The sequence below is a fragment of the Micromys minutus genome (assembly GCF_963924665.1).
Source record: "Micromys minutus genome assembly, chromosome: 14".
Taxonomy (NCBI): domain Eukaryota; kingdom Metazoa; phylum Chordata; class Mammalia; order Rodentia; family Muridae; genus Micromys; species Micromys minutus.
In genome coordinates, this window is record NC_137983.1 from 32,462,863 (window position 1) to 32,486,752 (window position 23,890).

General features: G+C 35.1%; 1 protein-coding gene across 2 annotated transcripts in view; it reads left to right on the top strand.

Annotated features, from left to right (window-relative positions):
• Positions 1 to 23,890, top strand: part of SGCZ (sarcoglycan zeta) — a gene marked incomplete at both ends in the record, with an annotated part of 369,456 nt that overhangs the window by 333,593 nt on the left and 11,973 nt on the right. Inside the window, 2 exons of one of the 2 annotated variants that reach the window (XM_080928698.1) lie at positions 8,274 to 8,396; positions 22,283 to 22,355. In XM_080928698.1, coding sequence (XP_080784824.1) covers positions 8,274 to 8,396; positions 22,283 to 22,355 — 196 coding nt within the window. The remainder of the gene's footprint in view (positions 1 to 8,273; positions 8,397 to 22,282; positions 22,356 to 23,890) is intronic. The other variant, XM_080928699.1, reaches the window with a different exon arrangement.

The window sequence follows — 23,890 nt, forward strand, 5'->3', positions numbered from 1 at the left end:
ACCAGCAACCTTATGATTCCTGACAGTGTCTATTCCCCCTATGTGATCCATACTCAGAAGATATGAGCATCTGAATTAAAGACCATCTCACATACACATACAAACACACAGACACAAACACACGCACACACACACATACACACACACACACACACACACACACACACACACACACGTGTCTATTCCCCCTATGTGATCCATACTCAGAAGATATGAGCATCTGAATTAAAGACCATCTCACATACACATACAAACACACAGACACAAACACACGCACACACACACACATACACACACACACACACACACACACACAATGAGCATCTGAATTAAAGACCATCTCACATACACATACACACACACACACACACACACACACACACACACACACACACACACACACATACACACAGAGAGAGAGAGAGAGACATTGAGAGAGAGAGAGGCAGATAGAGACAGAGAGACAAGACAGAGAGACAGAGAGAGACACTCAGAGAGACATAGACAGAGACAGAGAGAAAAAAGACAGTAAAAGATAGAGGTACTCATGCAAAAAATAAAATTAACACATTAAGTAAATGTTTATTATTGCAGCTAAAAGAGTAACTGAAAATGAGACACATAAGTAATATATTGGGAGATGAGAATGATAAAAATTAATTTGAGCAGGAGTTAAACTGCTAATTCATTAAGTTTAAATGAACAAAGCCAAATAAACAGAATTTAAGACATGAATGAGCATAAAATAACTGATCTACCTCTGAGCAACAAGTCATTAAAAATTACATTAATGAGCATAAAATAACTGATCTACCTCTGAGCAACAAGTCATTAAAAATTACATTAATGAGCATAAAATAACTGATCTACCTCTGAGCAACAAGTCATTAAAAATTACACGACTGAAAAAATGGAGCATTCTACATACTAAGCCTTGTTTATGGACAAGATGAAGAGACAAGACCTAAGGCAAAGTGACAAGATGAACACCAACAACTTTGCTAATAACAGGTCCTTCCAGCAGGTGTCACACACAATTATTTGTGTTGTTTGACATGCATACAGTTAAGTTACTTTTAAAAGATTTATCTGTTTTTATTTTATGCTTATGGATGTTCTGCCACTTTGTTAATGCACCAAGTATGTGTAGAGTAGAGATCAACTGATGGCAAAGGACCCCTTGAAACTAGTGTTACAGATTACAGCTAGCCATGTTTTGGTATTGTTAATCAAATACGATTCTTCTACAAGAGCAGCAAGTGTTCGTAAGGACCCAACTTTCCATCCCATGCCTTAGCTGATTTTTAAAATACAGATGAAGCTCTAGAGGCTTGACAATATGAACTATAAGTAAGGACATGATACAACTGGTTACAAATAACAGAAAAAGAAGTAATCATTTTCATTGGTTATTTTATTTAATTACAATTCAACTGTTATCACTCTTCCCAGTTTTCCCTCCACAAGCTCCCTATCTTCTCTTCCCTCACCTTTCCTCTATGAGAGTGCTCCCCCACCTGCTCTTCTTCCCACCCACTCCTGCCTCAGCAGCCTAGCATTGACCTATCCTGGGTCATCAAACCTTTACAGAACCAAGAGGCTCCTCTCCCAGTGATGTCAGATAAGGCAGTCCTCTACTACATATCCAGCTAGAACCATGGGTATCCCTTGTACTCTTGGGCTGGTGATTTAGTCCCTGGGAGCTTTGAAAGGGGGGTTGGTTGATATTGTTGGTCTTTCTATGAAGTTGCAAAGCCTTTTAGCACCTAAAGTCCTTGCCCTAACTTCCATATTGGGGTAACCATGTTCAGTTCAGTGTTTATCTGTGTACATCGCATCTGTATTGGTCTGGCTCTGGCAGGACCTTTCAGGAGGGATCTATACCATTTTCCTGTCAGCAAGCACTTCTTGGCATCTGCAATAGTATCTGGGTTTTCTGTACACAGGTGGGATAGATCCCCTAGGTAGGACATTCTCTGGATGGCCTTTCCTTCAGACTCTGTCCCACTTTTTCCCTGCATTTCATTTTGACTGGATGAATTTTGGATTAATATTTTTGAGATGAGTGGGTAACCTTATCCCTCAACTGAGGGTCATGCCTGTCCACTGAATATTGTATCTACAGGTTCTGTCTCCCCTTTGTTGGGTATTTTGACTTAAGTCTTCCCTGCTGGATCCTGGGAACCTCTTGGGTCCCTGGCATCTGGGACTTTCTAGTAGCAACCTTGTCTTTCCCCTCCTCTAATGCTACACACCTAACTTTTTTTGAATATTTTATTCATTTACACTTTAAATGCCATCCCCTTTTCTGGTTCCCCCTGGAAACTCCTCATCCCATATTCCTTCTCCCTGGTTCTGTGACAGTGGTCTACCAACCATCTACCCACTCCTGCCTCACTGCCCTGACATTCCCCTACACAGAAGTATTGAGCCTTCTCAGGAACAAGGGCCTCTCCTCACATTGATGTCCAACAAGACCATCCTCTGCTACATATGCAGCTAGAACCATATGTACTCTGGTTGGTTGTTTAGTCCCTGGGAGCTCTGGAGTGGGGGTCTGATTGGTTGATACTATTGGTTCTTCCTATGGGTTGCAAACACCTTCTGCTCCTTTAATTCTTTCTCTAACTCCTCAATTGGGGACCCTCATGTTCAGTCCAGTGTTTGTCTGTGAGTATTGATCTTTATATTGTCAGACTCTGGCAGAGCCTCCCAGAAGACAGCTCTATCATGCTCCTGTCAGCATATACTTCTTGGCATCCACGGTTGTGTCTGGATTTGGTGTCTGTATATGTGATGGATTCCCAGGTGAGACAGTGTCTGGATGGTCTTTTTCTTCAGTCTCTGCTCCACATTTTGCTTCCATATTTTTCCCTTGAGTACTTTGATCCCCCTTCTAAGAAGGACTGAATAATCTGCACTTTGGTCTTCCTTCTTCTTGAGCTTCATGTGGTCTATGAATTATATCTTGGGTATTCTGAGCTTTTGGGCTAATATCCACTTATCAGTGAGTGCATACCATGTGTTTTCTTTTGTGACGGGATTTCTTCACTGAAGATGATATTTTTTTTAATTCCATCCATATGCCTAAGAATTTCATAACGTCATTGTTTTTAATAGCAGAGTAGTACTCCATTGTGTAAATGTACCACATTTTCTGTATCCATTCCTCCAATTAAATAAAAGAAAGCACGAAGATGAGGCACAGCATATCCAAATGTATGGCACACAATGAAAGCAGGGCTAAGAAAAAAATCTCGTAGCTCTGAGTGCCTCCATAAATAAATTGGAGAAATGAAAACAAAAAAAAAGAATGCCAAATGGAACACTCTCAGAGACAAGAGACACCCACCTAGGTGCTTCATTGCGATCACGGAAGAGAGACAAATGACCTATCTCACTGGGCATAACTAGCAAACTGAGCATCAGGTAATCTCCAAAACATAACCCTCTTTAGCTAGTGCTGCTTCTCTATCATATGTACTTTCACCATCATGACCACCACCACCACCACCACCATCATCGTCATTGATGTTATATGTCTATAAGGGTTTTGCCATGTGAATTTGGAGAACATGTAAACCTATGATACAGCTGGATTCTCAAAGAATTCAATCACTTCACCCAATACCCATACTGAAGTATCCTTGTTCTTAGGTAGAATACAAGGTTGAACTTGACCGAGTAAGGACTTTCCTCTCTCAGCACAATAATGACAGTGGCAGATAAATACAGCAATTTCTATAGCAGGCAGCACTAACAATGGACAGCTATTTTGTGTCAGTGCCGATGCTTGCAGCCTGAATGAGACATTTTGTATACTCTTGGTCATGGGGGTGACACTATGAGGAGGTGTGGCCTTGTTGGGGTAGGTGTGTTACTGTGGGCATAAACTATAAAACCCTCATCCTAGCTGCCTGGAAAACAGTCTCCTACTAGCAGCCTCCAGATGAAGATGTAGAATTCTCAGCTCCTGGGTGCTGCCATGCTCTTTGATATTGACTGAACCTCCGAATCTGTAAGCCAGCCCCAATTAAATGTTATTCTTTATAAGAAAAAAAGAAGAAGTAAACCCTTTCTGGGGAGTAAGGGACTCAATACAAACTGTTAGATCCATTGAATGTTGATGGGTATCATCAGGTGGAGAGATCAAAGGACAGAGGGAACCCCAGATTTCGCACATTCACATTGCTATATTAGTTACTGGAAGCCAAAGGGCAGCTAGGGCCTTATCCCACAGGCCAGTAGCTGTAGGGAAGAGTGACAGACTCAACTATTATGGGGTCCCAGGAGAATTGCAAATTCATAATGTTCAGAGTTAGGAGTAAAGAATCCTCCAGCATAGACAGAGGTTGATCTTCTTCACTCTCTAATCATATCTTACCATATGAAAGATGATGACAGATGTTTCAGGATTCATTTAGGACATAAGTGGTATGGTGTGTGTGTGTGCGTGTGTGTGTGTGTGTGTGTGTGTGTGTGTGTGTGTGTGTGTGTGTGTGTGTGATCACATACAGCATTTTTTCATCGAGAAGGGATGGGGGAAAAGACAATCAGTCCTTGGCCTCACCTTTTCTCATGGCTGCTGGCTGTTGCTCAGCTTGTCCCACTCCCTCTTAATATGGATGTGAGACCCCACCTTCTTGATAATCATGGGAGCATATTTGTACTTAGATACCCTGAGTAGCTCCAGGGCACACTACTCATAGGGTGCAAAGAGCACACCTCTGGATCTTTTCCTACATGATCTTGGTGTGTTTGGTGATGCTCTCTCAGTGGCAAATGGCTCACATCCATTTTTATCTTGTTCTTGTTGAGAACTGTAAACAAAAGATACTGCAGAGCCATGGGTCATGTTTTCCAGTAGTGACTGTGGTTGTTTTATTATATTAAAAATTAGTCAAATAGCTCATGGAAAATTTTAGAAATGAATTCTGAAGAAAGAATTGTGAATCTGGTTTTGTTTTGCCACAGGAATTTCTAAACTCATAATATTCAAGATCATGGAATTATTGGAACATATATAAAATCAAAGTTCAGTAATGTAGGATGCAATAACAGATTATACAGTTCTTGAGAAAGACATGTAGGAGACAGGAGGACATATCCACATAGATCATTGTAATCTTTTCTTTGAATCAGTCTTGAAGGGAACCCAGAAATGCATTTCAAGTGAATCATTTAAGCACCCATGGATGTTCATGACAACAAAAAATGTCCAGTTATAGTATTTTACCAACTGAATGTAAAAAAGTGAAAAGACAATAATTTATTGTTATTTTATTTTGTACTTAAAGTAATTTTACCTTTGGGCAACCATAACTTGTCTAAAACAAAAAAAAAATGTGATATTAGACACAAACAATTGATAGGCACCCAAATATAGTTCAAATATACTAAGTTCAGTATCAGGGTGTTTTTTTAGTGTCAAACATCCATAGTTCCAGCAACTGATTAGATTATATCTCCAATTATATATTTTTTACTGTTTTCTATTTGTATATTTAAAAGGCAATGTATATAAATGTGATGCTATTTAATTATTTTCTGATATGAAACATTTATTTACTATCAAGTCATTGTTAATTACTTATAATTTTGCCCTGTGTAATTATGCTAATATAGTGAAAAGAGTGTGTTCTCAAGTATTAATTTTATATCTGTGTTTCAATTGGTTGATTTTTGCATGCATTAATTTATGGCTTAAATGCATCTCATCTATTCTGCATGCATAAATATTGTGCAATTTGCTTATTTGCCTTTGCTCATTTAAAGTTAATGAATTAAAATTTCCCCTCCCTTTGCCAGAGCCAGATACCACTCTACAGAAGTTTCTAATAGCTTATTTCCAATAGTTTATTTGTAATAGCTTGTGTGACAAGCAGCATAATATTTTAATATTTATACAGATCTTCTGAATGAAATCACTATTCTTAGAAAACTCTGGTATTCTGTGAGTGTATATAATGTCTTCATGTATGTGTAATTAACTAGTGCATATCTATGCCATCAAATGCAACTTATGAATCAATTTAGCTGAGAAATTGAGCATAATTGAAGATGGTAATATGATATAAATGTTAAAGTTTTATGCATAAAGTAATTTTCAGTTTATTGATGTTTAATGTGTATTCAAGCCTCTGGGAGACAGATATCAACACTGTGATGCGTAAACTTAAAAGTCAAATTGGTCAACCTGTTGGCCTCAATGTTTTGATTCTCTCTCAGTTAAGTTACTACTGTAATATGACTAAGGGCAAAACATTAAATGAAAACATTCAGACAACTACCAGCCTATGAAATGATATTCATAATACCAAGATGTTGACCAAAGAGAGTAAGTCTTCACTGGTTTTCTCTATATTGTCATTAAATTCTGTAAGATTAGTTATTTATTTAAAAATAAAAGACAAATGATTTTGATTATCACTTTATATACTTGTTTTAATTTTCTGTGAAAAAGTTTTTTTTTCTTTTTTGCTTAATGAGGGTTGAAAACTACACTTATCTGAATACAAGAGCAAATATTCATATTTTATTGTTAGGGATTATGTTTATTTAGTAATTAGTTGTAGGAGTTTACCTCCAATTAAGATTTATTTACGGCACACCAGTTGCTTCTGTAGTGGCAAATGCTCACTAACAATTAGTTTTTTTTTTTTTTTTTTAAGTTTCTTAATTTGAAGAGGAGTTAGGAAGGGACACATGGGAGGATTTAGAGAGATGAACCAAATGGAGAAATATTGCAAAAAAGTTACAGTCTCAATTTTTAAAAATTTTTTTCAAAAGATACAATATTTTTAAGGTAAAATTCATGCTTTTTAAAATAAGCCAGCCCAAGAAAACAGGATTAATTATGTCATATTTAATATAAGCCTAGTTGAGCATTTTTTAAAAAACATTTTTATATACCACAATATAGGAAAAACATGCCTTATTCTCACCAAAATTTTTAATAATTTAAATATAAATTGCATTATTTTCTCCTTTCAGTTTTTCCCTCACAGCCTCAACCTTCTGCCACAACCACACTCTTTCTCTATTTCATGACTTGTTTGAAGTTCCTTAAGAACATGAATTTTTCTCCAGCCATGGCTAGTTGTGGGTGGAAAACTCAGCTAGGGTTGAGGAAGGGGGAAAAAAAGATGAAAAGAGGGAAGGGATGAAAATTGAACAGCTAGCATCTTCCTATTCAGTGCCAGTTGAAAACAAATATAATACTGAGGAGATGCATTGAGATATAAAGAAACATTTCTCTGATGATGCTGTAGAGATAAATTGCCGAGTAAGATGTATCTGGCATGGCAGTGATCCTCAGTGGATTGAGTTTTCATTATGGATTAGCAAAACATAGATAATGCATTTGTAGGACAAAAATGAGAGGCATAACTCCATATGAAAATGTGGAAAGCCAAATGAAAAAAAACTTCAGCACTGTGGAAAAATATCTAATTTCCCAATGCTTAAGGAATCTCTTCGTCACATGAAACTCATCTGTACAATCAAGTTATATCTCTCCGCTGCATCCCTCCTAACTTTCAAATTAATCATTTTGTAAGATGGACATTGGTTTTATGATTTGTAAGTAGACGTATGAAGAAAATAAAAAAATAAATAAAAATTAATTTCCATTTCTACCTTGAATTCCACTTTAGAGCAGTCAAGTAGCTTAAATTTCAAGAAATATAAGAAATCAGTTATTAAACTATATTATTATAGAAAATTATGTAGTGCCAAAATTTTAAATTCATTGACATTAAAAGGGTAAGAAGATATCCACACTCAAATCTATGAAATGTGGAGTAAAGAGTCAGTAATTTCTGGAGCTTTAGAATATGCAGTAAGTTAGCAAGGTGGGTTTGTTGTTCTGCCCTGCCAAGAAAGATATGAATCATGGAGCTCTTTCTCATTGAGCTTCTACAATGTTCCAGTTGAAAGAAATGACTGACCTTTGCCTCCAATAGACATCAAAGCAGGTATTGTCTCCCATGTCAATGTGCCAACTGATTTGACCTGGCTGAGCCCACAGACCATTTCAGACCAGCCTTAAACATAGAGAACTAATATACCTGGCCAGTTATCATTTGGAGATATTCACTGAAATCCCATGTTGTTGAAAAAGAGTAATCACTAAAGATGTTAATTGAGATGTAAAATGTGCAGCCGAAATGAGCAAGATGAGCAATAAATGTATCTCTTTTGTGTGAAAACCAGTGTGTACTAATGGTGTTCTGCATACCAATTTCATTTTTAAACCTTCCCTCTGACTGCAGGAGCTGAGGCTGTTGAGGCACAGTGTAAAAGATTTGAAGTGAGAGCAAGTGAAGATGGCAGGGTACTGTTTTCTGCAGATGAAGATGAGATCACTATTGGGGCGGAGAAGCTAAAGGTCACAGGTACTGTAATGGAGGTCTTTGAATTTTTTTTTAACCTAATAAAAGCATATACAATTGAAGATTGTATACTTGATGTCCTTCCTGAAAATGGAATCTAGAATATTATAATATTGCATTTACTATTCAAATAGTCTTCAAATGAAGTTAATAGTAGTGGTAAAAACACAGAAACTAGAAAGCATTCTATGTGGATTGCTTTGTCACTTGGCTAAGATAAACAGTGGCCTAAGTGGTAGAAGGATATATGATTAAAGGTGACATATCAAAGCTAGATGTACCATTATATGCTCTTCTTCTGTTTTCCAAAGTAAAACCTTCTTGTGTATAGTTTCCTTGTATGTAAACCCTCCATATTTCATAGCCTTTTGGTATATCTATTCATCCTAAATAATGCAACCCCAACACATAGAAAACCAGACATCAGTACATAAAATCTCAAGCTAAATCCTTCCTTCTTTACCAGGATACCATTTACTAACTGCAGAACAGCTTTGTTCTTGCTTCTGACACTTCTAAAATGAAAATATCAAAGACAAATATAGTTTCTAATTTCATGTCCATAGGAGAGAAAATTGGGAGAGGCATAGAATACAATATGAAGGCAAGGGATTGACTGGATTCTCACATACACTTTAAAGCAGCACTCTAGTCTTTGACAAATAACAGAACAAAGAGACTCTGACTCCAGGGTGCTCCATATAAATTGGGTAACTATTCTGACAAGACTTCAAAGCATATGTGACAAAAGATCTGTGTGAACTGTAAATTACTGGCATGAAAGTTTTCTATTTAAGCAATATCCAAAGGAATTAAAATGAAGATGAACTCTTTTCTCACTTTCTTTCACTTTATGAATAATGACATTTTTTCCAATGGACTGTTGTTTCAGACAGAAGTGGGTGATTTAGACAATGGCTATGTATGTATGTATATATACATATACATATACATATACATAATATACATATACATATACATATACATATACATATACATATACATATACATATACATATACATATACATATACATATACATATACATATACATATACATATACATATACATATACATATACATATACATATACATATACATATACATATACATATACATATACATATACATATACATACATATATATATTTGGAACAAATTTTTTTCAGGATGTTAAAGATATCATATTTAAGGTTATCCTACTTAGAATACATTTTATATATTAATATATATATATATATATATATATACATATACATACATACACACACATATATCAGTGGGTTTATATTAATGGTCCTAGTTGTCTTAATTTTCCATGTGGCAACCAAATTCATGATGACAAAATAAACAAGCAAAATAATGGACAACAATTTGATAAACACAAAGAATTTGGCACACTGTTTTAAAGGTTTGACAGTCCGTGTTTGCATCTGGATAGCTCTATTCTTTTAGAGCAAAGACTGTGCTTACCCTCACAGCAGAGAGTGTGGGATATAAAACTGCTGCTCAGTGATGATGGGAAGCAAAGTCATGAAGAGGAAAAGACTGTGGGGATAAAAATTATCTCCTGAAAGTAATGTCTAAGTTGACCTATACCTAGCCAGTCTCCAAACTCATCCTTCAGTTCATCGATCTTCACATTTATCCATCAATTAATTCATGAGACTATAGTGCCCTTAATGTAATCAGTTCTTAGTCTACCTTTAACAGACAAACTATCAGGATATGATTTTATATTCCACCCATAGTAACCAACATAACTACTCTCTTGCCAAAATAGATAATTGTTTTCTCAGGAATCATAATTAGTTTACTCTTGAATGGACTAGCTTTGCTTGGTAGAAATTTTCTTGAAGTTATTTAATTCTGTGTCTGTTCTTAACATCCCTGGGCAAAAGCTAGTTTTGGATTTTAGTTAAAAATTATGCTTTGAAACTCTGTTTATTTTGCATTCCGTACTATGAGGTCAAGATGTCACCCAAGGCAATTATCCTCTGAGATCCCGTAAGCGCATAAAGCATACAAACCTTTCTACACAGCAGACTCAGATTCATAGCTTTCAGGATGCATCCATCAAACACAATCAGCACTTTCCTTTGTAGTCCACATACAATAATATCCTAGCAAGCAAGGGAAGGTAAATGATAAGTCTGAATTTGAAGGGTGAAAGTCTTCAAATTAACGGAAAACTATTAGTTTGAGGCAGACGTCTGTTTTAGCTTTAGCAGAAAGCAGAAAGTAGAGAAGTGCATGGGTTGAATGTATCTCTCTTGTCTCCAAATGGCAGCAATTAAAAGTGGCAGCCTATGAGAATAGAGAAATCCAACTGCATGGACCCTGTGCCCTCCTGTTTGTTTGAAAGCCAAGAGCATCTCACCTCTGTGTCGTTCTAATGGAATGATTGGAAGGATAGACAGGTTCCAGGGCTTGTTTGACAACACAAGAAAGGATTTTCTGAAGAGATGTCTTTTAAATTAAACAGTGTGCTGCTGGGTTGGAATCAATATTTTCTGGTTTGTTTTTATTACCTGGCTTTTGTTTTCCCATTCCTGTCTATTACATTAGCCCACTGTGATGTGATGAGGTCACCTTTACCATCAGCCTTTCCTTTGTTCTTCAGAACTGTCCAAATCTGAGATGGTGACAACACTTAGGCCCCAGGAAGAAACAGCATGTCTGTGAAGATGCAGGAGAACTGGCTGTATTGCTTGATAAGAAACATGATGTACGGTCACTTAATTTTCTCTAGGGACACTTCTTCAGGTTTATACACTTGCAGTAATCACCAAGCTCAGTTTTCTAGATGCTTCTTAACCTTCCTGGAGAGAATTTCAGAGACATTAGACTACACTGTTCCATGACCACTCTAAATTTTTAAATGAAAATTAAGTTCTAGTTTCGAAGTAAGTATGCAACTCACAGCCATTGTCACAAATAAGCTGTCTTATCAGGGGTCTTTGTGGCCAGACATTTACCTAGCTCATTTTTTTCCCAAGGTCTGTGAAAAAAAATATTGAAAATGCAACTGACCAATCTGAAGTACATAGATGTTCATAATGAAAGGAAACTCACTTTAATTGTATTTGAAATTCATAATTTAAAAATATACATTTTAAAAAGTAACTTCTCTATGTAGTGGTGTCAAAGAATTTCATCTGATGCCTAAAGTTCTTCTATGTGCTAGAGATAGGAAATTTATTTGACATATAATTAATTTTGCTGTGACATAAATTGTCGAATTTTTTATGCATTACATATTTTCTGGGAATTTCTGCAGCATCTTTTTTCCCTTCTGTGTGTAAAAGGATAATAGCAATGACTCTTCAAAGATCCCACTGCTTCTCATGTATCCCAATGATCCTTTGTGCAGGCGTAGCATCTCTAACCTTTTTCTTCTTGTGGGTTTGTCCATCAGCTACAAAATGCAAGGCTTTAATTATTCATATGATGATATTTTAGTTAGGGTTTGACTGTTGTGATAAAAACACCATGACCGCAAAGAACTTGAAGGGAAAGATTTATTCTATCTTGCTACATGTAGTCCATCATCCAGAGAAATTGGGGCTGGGACTCATAACAGAAATCTGACAGCAAAAACTGATGTAGAAACCATGGCATTTGGCTGCTTACTGGCCTGATCTCCATGGCTTGCTCAACTTACTTTCTTATAGCACCCAGAGCCACCAACCCAGGGTTGGTACCATCCACAGTGAGCTAGATCCGAACACCTTGACCTTCAATTGGGATTATGCATCACAGGTTAACCAACATGCTGGTCCATATTGGGTCAAATTGACATAGAATTTGTGCTACACAAGTAGCACAAATAACCTTGACATATTTTGCTATTTAGTTTCCTTCCAAACAACTGGAAATTTGAAGGGAAAAAATCTCCTAGTTCACCAATGAAATGTTAATTGCATATAAAAAATCCCATTTATCATATAATATAGCATGGATAGTACATATTCTATTCATATTTATAAATTCAAGGCATGAATTCCTTGAGCTGTTTGGTAACAGAGTCAGGACTTACTCTGACTGACACACTGGGAAATTTTCTGATTCATTTAAGGCCTGGTTTACTTTTTTCAAGTTGTTTTTTTTTTTTTTTTTAAGACCAACATGTAGGACTTGGGTAAAGAAAACAGACAAAGAAAAATAAATTGAGACAAACCCTGGGTCAAATTTGTATTTGGTACATACAATTTCCATGATAATTATAATTTTAAATACTCCCACTATCCTTATTTGTCTTCAATTTAAATTGTATTAAGAGATAAAATGCATTGGACAAAAGATGAAAATTGCAATAGAAAGTGGATGAACATCAAGGAATTTCAAATATATTTATACCAGTAATTTCATATTGGGAGGCAGTTAAAGACTCCTTGAGAAGATGCAAAAAGAATAGGAAGAGATATAAAGTGCTATCCCTTGGCTGCTGTGGAAGTGATCATTTCACTCAGGGAGGTATTGATGGTTTGTTGCTGTATGTTCCTGTGGATAGACTCATACCCCTGCACATGTGTATAGGCCACACCCATGTACTTGTGGGCAGCTTATAATTGGACTCTGTAGGTTATAAAAAAAAGTAGGAGGTCATAGAGTTGGGCAGTAGATTCCTCTGGAGATAGATCCAAGGCTAGAGGAGGCAAGCATTAGAAGTATGGTGGATGTGGTTAAGATATATTGTACACATGTATAAAATTGTCAAAGATTAAAATTTTTAAAGGTAATATTATGTATATTGCCAAATAATAACTTAGGCAATGTGTAGGTTAATTTTCTTGTACATAGCACAACAAAAAATGTATTTTTTAATACTAGCATATATTAACAATACCAGCCTTTTAATAGTTATTAAATATGGACTCTTCTTTCAGGTATATGACAGCTATTGTGCAAGCATTTATGTACAATAGAACACTCTCACATTATAGTCTGTACAAGTAAAATATGGAGTTGTTACTGCATTAAAGGTGATCAAATGTATTGTGTAAACATACTTTTAAAAAACCTTCAATAAAAGATATGTATCTATAAAGAAATAATAAATTTACCCTTGTTTAAAAACTAGGTAGTATGTCATTAAACCAATATATTAATATTATATAAATTGAATGTCTTTATATGTGTCATTTAAAATTTTCAGTGTAAAGCAGTACCTTAAAAATTATTAACATGTGATAGCATATAAGAAATCTACAGATATTTATACAATAGATAAATTTAACTGTTGAGTTACCATGCAGCACTATGTCCAGTCTTAAACTGATATTAATAATTGTGCCAGTCAGACACTATGATAAATGTTGGCAATTGTGAAGTAACAAATTTTAGTAGCCATAAGTGTTTAACAGTAATTTTTCATAGAAAAAGTATAAGAGGTAGATCTAAGTCTAACATAGTAATGAAATGTTGCTGCTCGCTGGTGGTGAAAGGGCTTATATACAATTAGAAAATCCATGACTCTTAATTATTTTATGTTACTCGAAAAGAGTACATAATATATTTTAAAGACATACAAGAAGAAGCTAGAAGATGGCTCACTGACTGCTCTTTTAGCGGTTCTGAATTCAATTCTCAGCCACCCCATTGGGGCTCACAACCATCTGATACCGTTTTCTGGTATGTTTGAAGACAGAGATCGTGTACCCATAGCCATAATAAAATAAATGAATCTCTTTTTAAAGACAAAAGAAAAAAATTAATTCTTGCTCATTAGCAGCTAAATAATCAGAGACATTTAAAAGTGAAGTTGTGTTAGCCATAACCTAGGAGTGAAGCAGAAATTTTCAGTGTCCTGATATCATATCATGTCCACCGTGAAGGAGAAGATCATTGGTTGAAGTTTATTCATTCTGCAGTACTGAGGACATTTTATTAGCATCCCTTGGCACACTGTGTCTCAGGATAAGCCACTCTCAGGAAATGAATACAGTGCTCAGTGGCAGACAGATGGGAATTAGATCAGTGTCTCCTTGCATATAGTCCACTCTTGTTACTAGTTTATTTATTTGTCAGTAATCACCTGTTTATATAACACTTGCAGACATTGAAAACGCCTTTCTGCAACAAGATTGAGACCTCTAGAATCTGATTAAGTTTACTGGCCAAATTTATTCGGCAGACTTGGAAAAGTTAGTAATGAAAGAAAATGAGCATACTATGTATTGGACACTTGAATTAAATCACAGATTGCCCTGAAAATAACCTCTGCATCTTGATGTGTCTGTGTAAATTGAAGATTTGGAAATACCTAACAAATAAGAACAGAATGGATAGAATTCAGGTAGTAGCTTCTGACGTTTGTTGCATATTGAGAAGACCTCATATTAGCATTTTATCAGGTGAATCCTCATAAACACGCTGAACACTATCCTGGAATGGAACTTAATCTGGCATGTAAAAATACATGTACATCGAACCCCACCTGAACATAACTGCATGCATGTTTTTGAGCAAATTGAAAAATCTACCTGCAGCACGCAACTGACTCTGATATTCAGTTTGGGTTTTCATATCTTATAAAATGTGGAAGGGAGACATGAAGGAAGAGGGACAAAGAGAAAAGAAAAACAAATGAATTGAAGAGAAATGCTTGTGCATGTTAAGGTTACCAATGGTTGTCTTAGTTCCTGTTGCTACTTTAAATTTTTCTTTTTATTTAAGTGACTGTGTTTTATTTCTGATTTTAAAGGCTAGAAGTCTGAAGCCATTTGCACTGTCTTCAAACCCAGTGTTGGTGTTAGCATTCTCAAAGAACCATCCATTTTCCATCCTGAATCCTCCTCACATGGTTTCTGGCATTTATGTCATTATTTTGTTTTCTTTACTTTGGTTAATTAAAGTTTTATGCAATATAATTTATTACACTTTGTTCCCTCCTCGCACTCCTCCATGACCATTCCTACCTCTCTATCCACCCTACTTAGTGTACTTTCGCTGTTTTTTTCCTTTCTCTCCCTCCCTCTCTCTCAAACACACAAAGCAGAACAACAACTAACACACACACACACACGCACACACACACACATATTTGCAATTGACATAAAAGTGTCCAACTGAGCATTACACATGGCAAGTCCTAAATATGTATAAACAATGAAGTTTCTGCAAAAGATGAGAAACTATTCTAGATAAGTAGGAGGTACGTGACTGGCAGAAGACTGAGGCTACAGGGGTTGAGACTGCTGAAACATTGAAAACTGGACAGAATTAAGGTGCAAGAACATCATCACAACTGCCACACAGTTAAAGTTTCAGTATCTTCCTGTATGTGCATATGAATATGTGATATATATATATATATATATATATATATATATATATATGTATATGTGTATCATGTACACAAATATACATGAATTTATATGCATGTATGCTCTTTGATGGTATCTTGAGGCAAAGTATTTATATTAAACATATATAAAAGATGGAATATATGCTGAAAAGGTTTGCTATTCCTTTTAAAATATATTTTAATTAATATGGATTTGCATTATTTACATCCTCCCACTCATTTCTCCAGACCCTCCCCAATGGCTCCCCTCCATCCCCTTCTATGTTCCTCCACATATGCTTTCAAGTTGAAAGTCTCATTTTCTTCAATTACTGTTATACTGTATTGTATTACTATAGTTGGTATTGCTATGGTATAGATATACATAGGACCAAACATACAAATATAACCTACTGTGTCTCCTTCTTGTTGTTTGTGTGTATATTTATCATGGCTAACTCCTCTGTACTGAACAAACAATAAAGAAGAAGCTCATCCCTGGAACAGACTAATCCTCTCTCTCCCAGGAGTCATTAGTTCCCTCCAGTGTTTGCCTAGTGGTGTAACACCACAAGATTTCCTCCCTTTCATGTTACAGGTCAGTAATGATGCTATTGCATCTGGTTTCATAGACGACATCCTGGTTTTGCCCTTTCTTGTGCAATGTTCCCTGAGTCCCAGATGCATGATGTGTAAGGTAGCTTTAACCACTAGGTCTGGAATCCACATGATTCGTTAATCTCTACGATGGGTTCAGTCCATGGTAGTTTCCATGTTCTATTAAGAGAGGCTTCTTTGCTGAGATGGTAGTGGCTGTACTTACCTTGTGTTTGAGCATACAGTTTAAAAAGTAGTAAGGAATTATGCTGGCTTAGAAAATTGTGATTTCTTTCCTAGGGTCTGTGGCTTTCATGATCTTAGGGAAATTGGCTAGGTTTCTGGACAAAGCTTGTTTTCCCTTCTGTTGTGTGGTCCTTAATTCCAAATATAAAGCTATTAATTATCACCAAATGTGAGTGGCACTTGCTGTATCTTTACCGATATCATGCCACATTGGTAAATGTGATTATTTGGTGTCATAGGACAGTTGAATTGCTTCTCTACCTTGGCAACATACATAGCCTTTTCTGCTCCCACAGAAGCTAGCGCTCATGAAGGATGCTTTCATGTCCAATACAGCTTAAATAATTTAAGTTCTCTGTCCTCAGTGATACCTTCACAGGCCCAGTTTGATCTCTGAGAAGCAACAAAGGGCTTTGTTGATCATCTCCATTGTTGTAGGTCCCATGGACTACCCTGACCAGCCATGTGAAAGAAATTATCTTTGATTCTTGTGTTTTTCTGAGAACTGTTAGCCCAAATGATATAACTTTCTTCAAGTTATATATAATACATACATATACAAACATACATGTTTATTTATCTATGTATTATATGTAAACATGTTTGTTTATGTGCATAGCTATATAATTGTACACATATAGTATGTCTACATATGCGTATATAGTATAATAATCATACATAAACATAAAATAGTACAATTCATTGAGGCTTTATTAAACAAACTTATATTACTTGTTCCTCTCTTCTCCTACGCTGTTGGTTGTCCTAGTTTAAGTCAATTGGAGCCCTGCTAATCATTCCTTACCTCTCACCCTCACTGTTCCTTTCTTTAAAGGATGATGTCTTTACATTTAGAGAAATTCATTTAAATAGAGCAAAAATAACATTGCTAATATTTTTCTAATATGATCATTCCATCCATTGCCCAGTATAGTGGATATTCCTTCTCTCCATTTGAAGGAGCAAATTCATTTTCTCACTCATGAATCAAATGTAATGAGAAGAATTACAGTATGTATGTTTTGAAGTTTTTAAATTATACTAATTTAAAGTCCTACCATAATTATTAGACATTGAGAGTGCCTGAAAATCTGTGTTTTCCAGAACCTAATATTATGTATGAGAGCCCATCTCTAGGTACTACTGTGATTGGCCTTGGAAGGAGCTTAAAGGAGTAAAAATTCCTACTCTTACTTTCTTTGGCTTAAGACACTAGAGTCCATAAGGAGAAGCATTTCATGATTCCTATGTTCAAATTATGTAGAAAAAGCAATTTCATTAACTTCATTCAAAAAGAAGTTAAAAATATTCAGTCATCATTTTTACTGAACAGCTAAAGACTAGAAATTCCCATTGACATACATAAGAATAAATACAAATACAATTTAGACATTTCCAATATTGTTTAAGTTCCAAGGTGAGGACTGAGATTTTTTAACCTTTCTCTTCCACTTAGCCACATGTCACCTAATCACTATTTCTATCACTCTCCTTGTAGAAAATTTCTGCTTGAGCATCTGCAAAAATATATAATCCAATGAGTAGATAATGAGTACCTAGTGAGTAATAATTATAGAAAATATCTTCAGAATAGAGAGAATAAACACTACTCTACCAAAAGGTACACTGATTGCAGGTTTACTGGTTTTTGGTTTTAACCCTAAGCCTTAGGAGATAGAATCTGTTGAACTTCTATCGTGTTCCAGAATGTTAGTTACATTCAGTGAGTTTCATGATAGCCAGAACTCAATATCAAAATCCTGTCCTCAAAGAAAAAAGAAGAAAAGGAATTAGAAAAAGGAAGATAAGCAGAAAGAGGAAAGAGAGATGCATTTAATTTTTTTATTATTTATATTTCATTTAATGTTTACTTAGGGGTATATAAAGAATAAAATTCTAAGTAATATATGTTCTTGCATATATGATTCAACATAACACATACTTTTGTATAATTTACCATGTGAGTTCATAACATATTCTGAAGAGAGGCAAATAAGATTTTTATATCCTAATAAATATTAAGAAATTATTATAAGTAATATATCTAGATCAACATACAGAGATTTCATTTTAAATTCATTTGAATATTATTTAAAATTGTTTGAATATTTAATTTAATTTCATGTATTATACCTGATTAATAAAAAATTATTAAAATGACTTCATATTTATTTGAAATTCAAAACTGACCCAATATCCTGTCAAATTTGGCAAATAGAGAATTCTGACACTTGAGGAACTTCCTAATTAAAGAAAAATTATTTTTAGTATTTGATTTTCTATGTTTATAGTGAGTACCTTGCTTGCTTGTTTTGATCTGAAACCTATCAAAATAACTTTAGTGATTAATTCATGCTAATGTCTGGGTCTTTAAATTGTTTCCATTGATCAATGTATCTCTTTTATGTATCTCTTTTTGTGTCTGATTTTTGAATATATCTCTTAGTATAACTTGATGTTGGTGATGATGTTACCACCAGCATTTTTTTTTATTTATTCAGAATTGTTTTAATTAAACCGGTTATTGTTTTTTTGTATGAAGCTGAAAATTATCGATGTAAGATTTGTGAAGATTTGTGTTAAAAATTTGATGGGAGTTGCATTGTATGCATAGAATGCTTTTGGTATGATGGCCATTTTTCTATGTTAATAATACCAATCCATAAACATGGGAAACCATTACATCATTTGGTGTCCTCTTCAACTTCTTTCTTCAATGACTTAAAAGTTTTTAATTACTAATAAATTCTAGGGGTTTTTTTTTTTTGGTTAGTGATACCTCAATTTATTTTAGTTTATGTTACTTGAGGCTATCATAAAAGATTTTTCCCATAATTTCTTTCTCAGTCTGTCATTTGTATATAGAAAGGCTACTGAGTTTTATTGTTGTTAATCTGTAGCAAACCAATTGCTGAAGTTGTTTATAAGCTGTAGGAGTTCCCTGGTGAATAATTAGGCTCACTTACTTGTGCTTTCATATCATATGCAAATAAGGATTCATTAACTTCTTCTTTTCCAACTTATATCAGCCTGATCACTTTCAATTTTTTATCGTTATAGCTAAAAAAATCAAGTACCTTATTGAAAGGATATAGAGAGAGTAGACAACTTTGCCTTGTTCCTGGTTTGGGTGGAATTTCTTTGAGTATTTCTCCATTAGATTGATGTTGGCTATGGGCTTGCTGTAAACTGCCTTTGCTATGTTGATGTCTGTTCCTTATACCCCTAATCCCACCAGGTGTTTCATCAAAAAGGAGTGTTAGATTTTGTGAGAAACCTTTTCTGCATCTAATACTATGATCATGTACATTTTGACTTTCAATTTGATTATATGGTAGATTATGTTTATCAATTCCCAGATACTGAACCATCCCTACATCTGGGAGATGAAGCAGGCTTAATCAGTGTGGATGAATTTTAATATATTCTTTCACTTAGTTTGCAATTACTTTATTGAAAAATTTTGCACCAATGTTCATAAAGGAAATTGGTCCATAATTAATTCTCTTCACTATGTCTTTATGGGGTTTGAATATCAGGGTAAATCAAATTCATAAATTTTCCTTCTGTTTCTACTTTGTAAAATAACTTGAGGGATATTGGTATCAATTTTTCTTTCTAAGCCTGATAATATTCTGTGCTGAAACCATTTATACCTGAGCTTCAAATTTGCCTTTTTAAATATTTGGTTAGGACACATTTAATTACTGCTTCTATTTCATTAGAGGTTGTGTGACTGTTTAAGTTTCTCATCTAATTTTGATTTAACTTTGTTGAGTATTGTATAATCAAGAAAATGGCCATTGGGTTTAGATTTTCCAACTTTGTAGAATATAGTTTTTTAAAGTATGCCCTTCTGACTCTCTGGATTCACTTAGTGTTTATTGCTATGTTCCTCCTTTTTATCTCTAATTTTTGTTACTTTATATCTAATCCTTAACAACAAACTAAGGTGTAGGTGGTTTTTGACTTTTGCTTTCAGCAATACAGATTCTGGGCTGTTACAGTGATGTGAACCAGCCTTTGAAAATAAATATACTCACTGTTCTCTAGTTATATTTCTGTCACTTTTTTCTAGAAAAATTTCATAATCATACAGTACTAGAGATTAGCATTTGAACTTTGCACAAGGATAACTACCCTATCAGGATGTTACAGTCTCTATTAAAATGTCAATCACTTTCCTTGAGATACGTAAATGTCTACCTGGGGATACTCTTTCAAATTCCATCTCTATCCAAATCACAGAATTACTGCTTTAACTGAAATCATTATGTTACCTTTCAGGACCCATAATAAGGGATGTTTAATTTTCAGAATTAGAGTATCAAAAGAATTAGTCATTTAAGAAAATGAGTGTTCTAAATTAATAGATATCATAAAAAATAATACAAGCACCAGGTGTCCTACAAATCATTTTCTTTTGGAGAGAAAATAACCACTGAGGCTCAGAGACAAGCATTTACTTTGTGAGGGAACATCTGTAATTCAGGAGCTTCACATGGAGAAGCCTTAGAGTTTTGACTCTCAACCATATTATGAAGGATGTAATACTTCAGTTCTTGAAAGCAGTCTTCCTCCATGACTATACATTCAGGTGTGACTATATATTCAGGTGTGCCCATATTTATTTTGAAAAAAACATTAAGTAGATCTAATCCATTTCCCTATACAGCTGAGTTAGTTTGAAACATTGTAGGTAAACCTTAGTTCCAGTGTCCACTTAATGCCATTAGTGCTTACAGCATTGAAATGATTTATATTTCCCTCCATCTTATGCACAGCCATACTTATTTGCATCTCAGTACATAGTTTTCTATTGTATTGTCAATATAATGCTGGTGACATTTATGAAACAAACATGGTATTTTTCTTACATTCTTACATCAAAATGTATGAGGAAGGTTTAGATCCAAAGAATATAAAGTCTAATCTGAAAAAAAAAAAAGATTTACAACATTAAAATAAATAGTATTTTACAAAGTGATTTTTATCATTATGCCATCAAAAAAAACTCTCCAATTCATTTAAAAAATAAAGTATACTCTCTTTTTCTCATTTAAGTTTTATAAAATCTCTAGTTGCTTGGAAAATCAAGGAGAGTCTGTAAGTGTGCTCAGACCAGGTGTCATTTGACCATCTGCACAAGATGCTGGAGTCCCTGACCTCTTCAGACAACAATGACCTCAGATAAACTCAACTATAATGAAATGAATTAAAGTGGGTCTCGATTTTAGATAGTGCCTTAACCCCACAAAAGTCAAACTACCATGAAGTTCTTTGCTTTCTGATGACCTCTGTAAAGCTCTTTGATGGAGAGTGGCTAAGTCCTGTTCAAACCTTTCTGTAAATGCTCAGCACTGTATTGCCCTGAGCAATACATCCACAGTTTCATCATGCCCTCAGAAATATGGAATGTCTGAAATGAGTGTTTCAACCTATTCTTTTTCTTAAATTCACTTAGCTGTGAAATAGAGCAATGAAAGAGACGGGTCTTTGTTCTTTGGTCAGAACATGAGGCTAATTCTCTTTATATAAAGCAGTAATAATTTAATCTTAAAAGTACTTAACATGGGATATTCAGATCCTATTTCATTGGCTTATCTCTGTCTTGTGCTTCATGTCTAATGTTAAATATTTAATTAATCTGCTCCTCTTTTCAGCTGAGGGAGGAATATTTGATACACAGATTTGGAAGAAAGATGCTCTGTGTGTATTGACTTGCTTATGTTGATGGCTATGTTCATGCTGCCTACAGGAACTGAAGGAGCAGTGTTTGGACACTCTGTGGAAACACCTCACATCAGAGCAGAGCCATCCCAAGACCTCAGGTGAGGGCTTCGTCTACACCATGTCATAGTTCTCATGATTTACTACCATTGACACATAATATGTTAAATGGTGCTTGTGCTATGAACTTCTACAAAAAAGTTACCATCTCATAATTTTATATAAATCCAATACTTGATGCAAGATAGTTTTTCTAACTTAGATGTTTTCCTAATTATGTATGACATGACCACACAATCATAGGTTCTAAAGAGAAAGAGTTTTAAAAATGAAAAGGAACAGCTACCAGGGAAGTTTAAAAGGGATAGTGTTTAAATTTGACATTCTGGGAAATTAGATATAGATGAGATATATAGATGAATCAGGCATAAGAGAAATAGATAAAGAAAGTACAAGAGAAATATGAAAGGAACCAGGCATAGAAAGGAGGGGAATGAAGAGACAATTGGACAATATAATCAACATGTAGACATGTTTTCCCTGCCATGGTACCACAGTCTAAAATCCCAGCACTGCCCTGTATCTAAGAGTCTCAATACCATGCAAAAGCTATCCATACCCCAAACATTGTGAGGGTCCAACATAATGGGTATATCTCTCTAGACAATCATGACCACATTTATTAAAAGTGATTAAAATAAATAATACTCATAACTAGAGTGATAGACATTTTTTCACACATTTATTGGATATTTTATGTATTTACATTTCAAACGTTTCCCTTTCCCACTTCTCTCATGCTCCTTCCGCACTCCCCCATGCTTTTATGATGATGCTCCTACTCCCATCTACCCACTCCTACCTCATCATCCTGGCCTTTCCCTACACCGGAGAAAGAGCTTTCATAGGACCAAGGGCTTCCCCTCCTATTGATGCCGGACAATGCCATCCCCTGCTACATATGCAGCTGGAGCCATAAGTACCTCCATGTGTACTCTTTGGTTGGTGTTTTAGTCTCTGGGAGCTCTGGGGAGTTTGTTGGTTGAATCAGAGATAACCAGATAGCTAGAAACAAGTGCAATAGGCATTGTTAACAAATAAATTAACATTTGATGAAATAAAATGGGTTATTTCATTTGTGTTGGGAAAATTATACTCCAAGATGTATCTGTTGCAGTGGTTCCATAAAAGGCAGCAATAATGACAAAAAGAAAGTACACATTAAAATCCACTGCAGTTAGATAACCATTGAGGAGACAGAATCTCTTGATGGTTCAGAAAGAGTCCTTGACGTGTTTGCAAAACAATATGAGCACAGAAAACTATGTTTGTATGGGAGGTACTCATGAATTACCGAATGCCATGAGAGAGAAGGGGTGAGTAGACAGGAAGATCCCATGACTTTCTGTCCACCAGCCTAGTTACAGGTTCAGAAATAAGTTCTGTCACGTGGAATAAAGCAAAAAGTGACGGGGCAAAAACTGGTAAGAACTCAGTGATCTTCTCTGGCTTCCACACATGTGTGCAAAAATGTGTATATGCGAGTCCACATATACAGGCAGGCACTGTACATATTCTACAAACATATAAAGCACAAACACACACTCACACTCACACACCCACATATATTTTATAA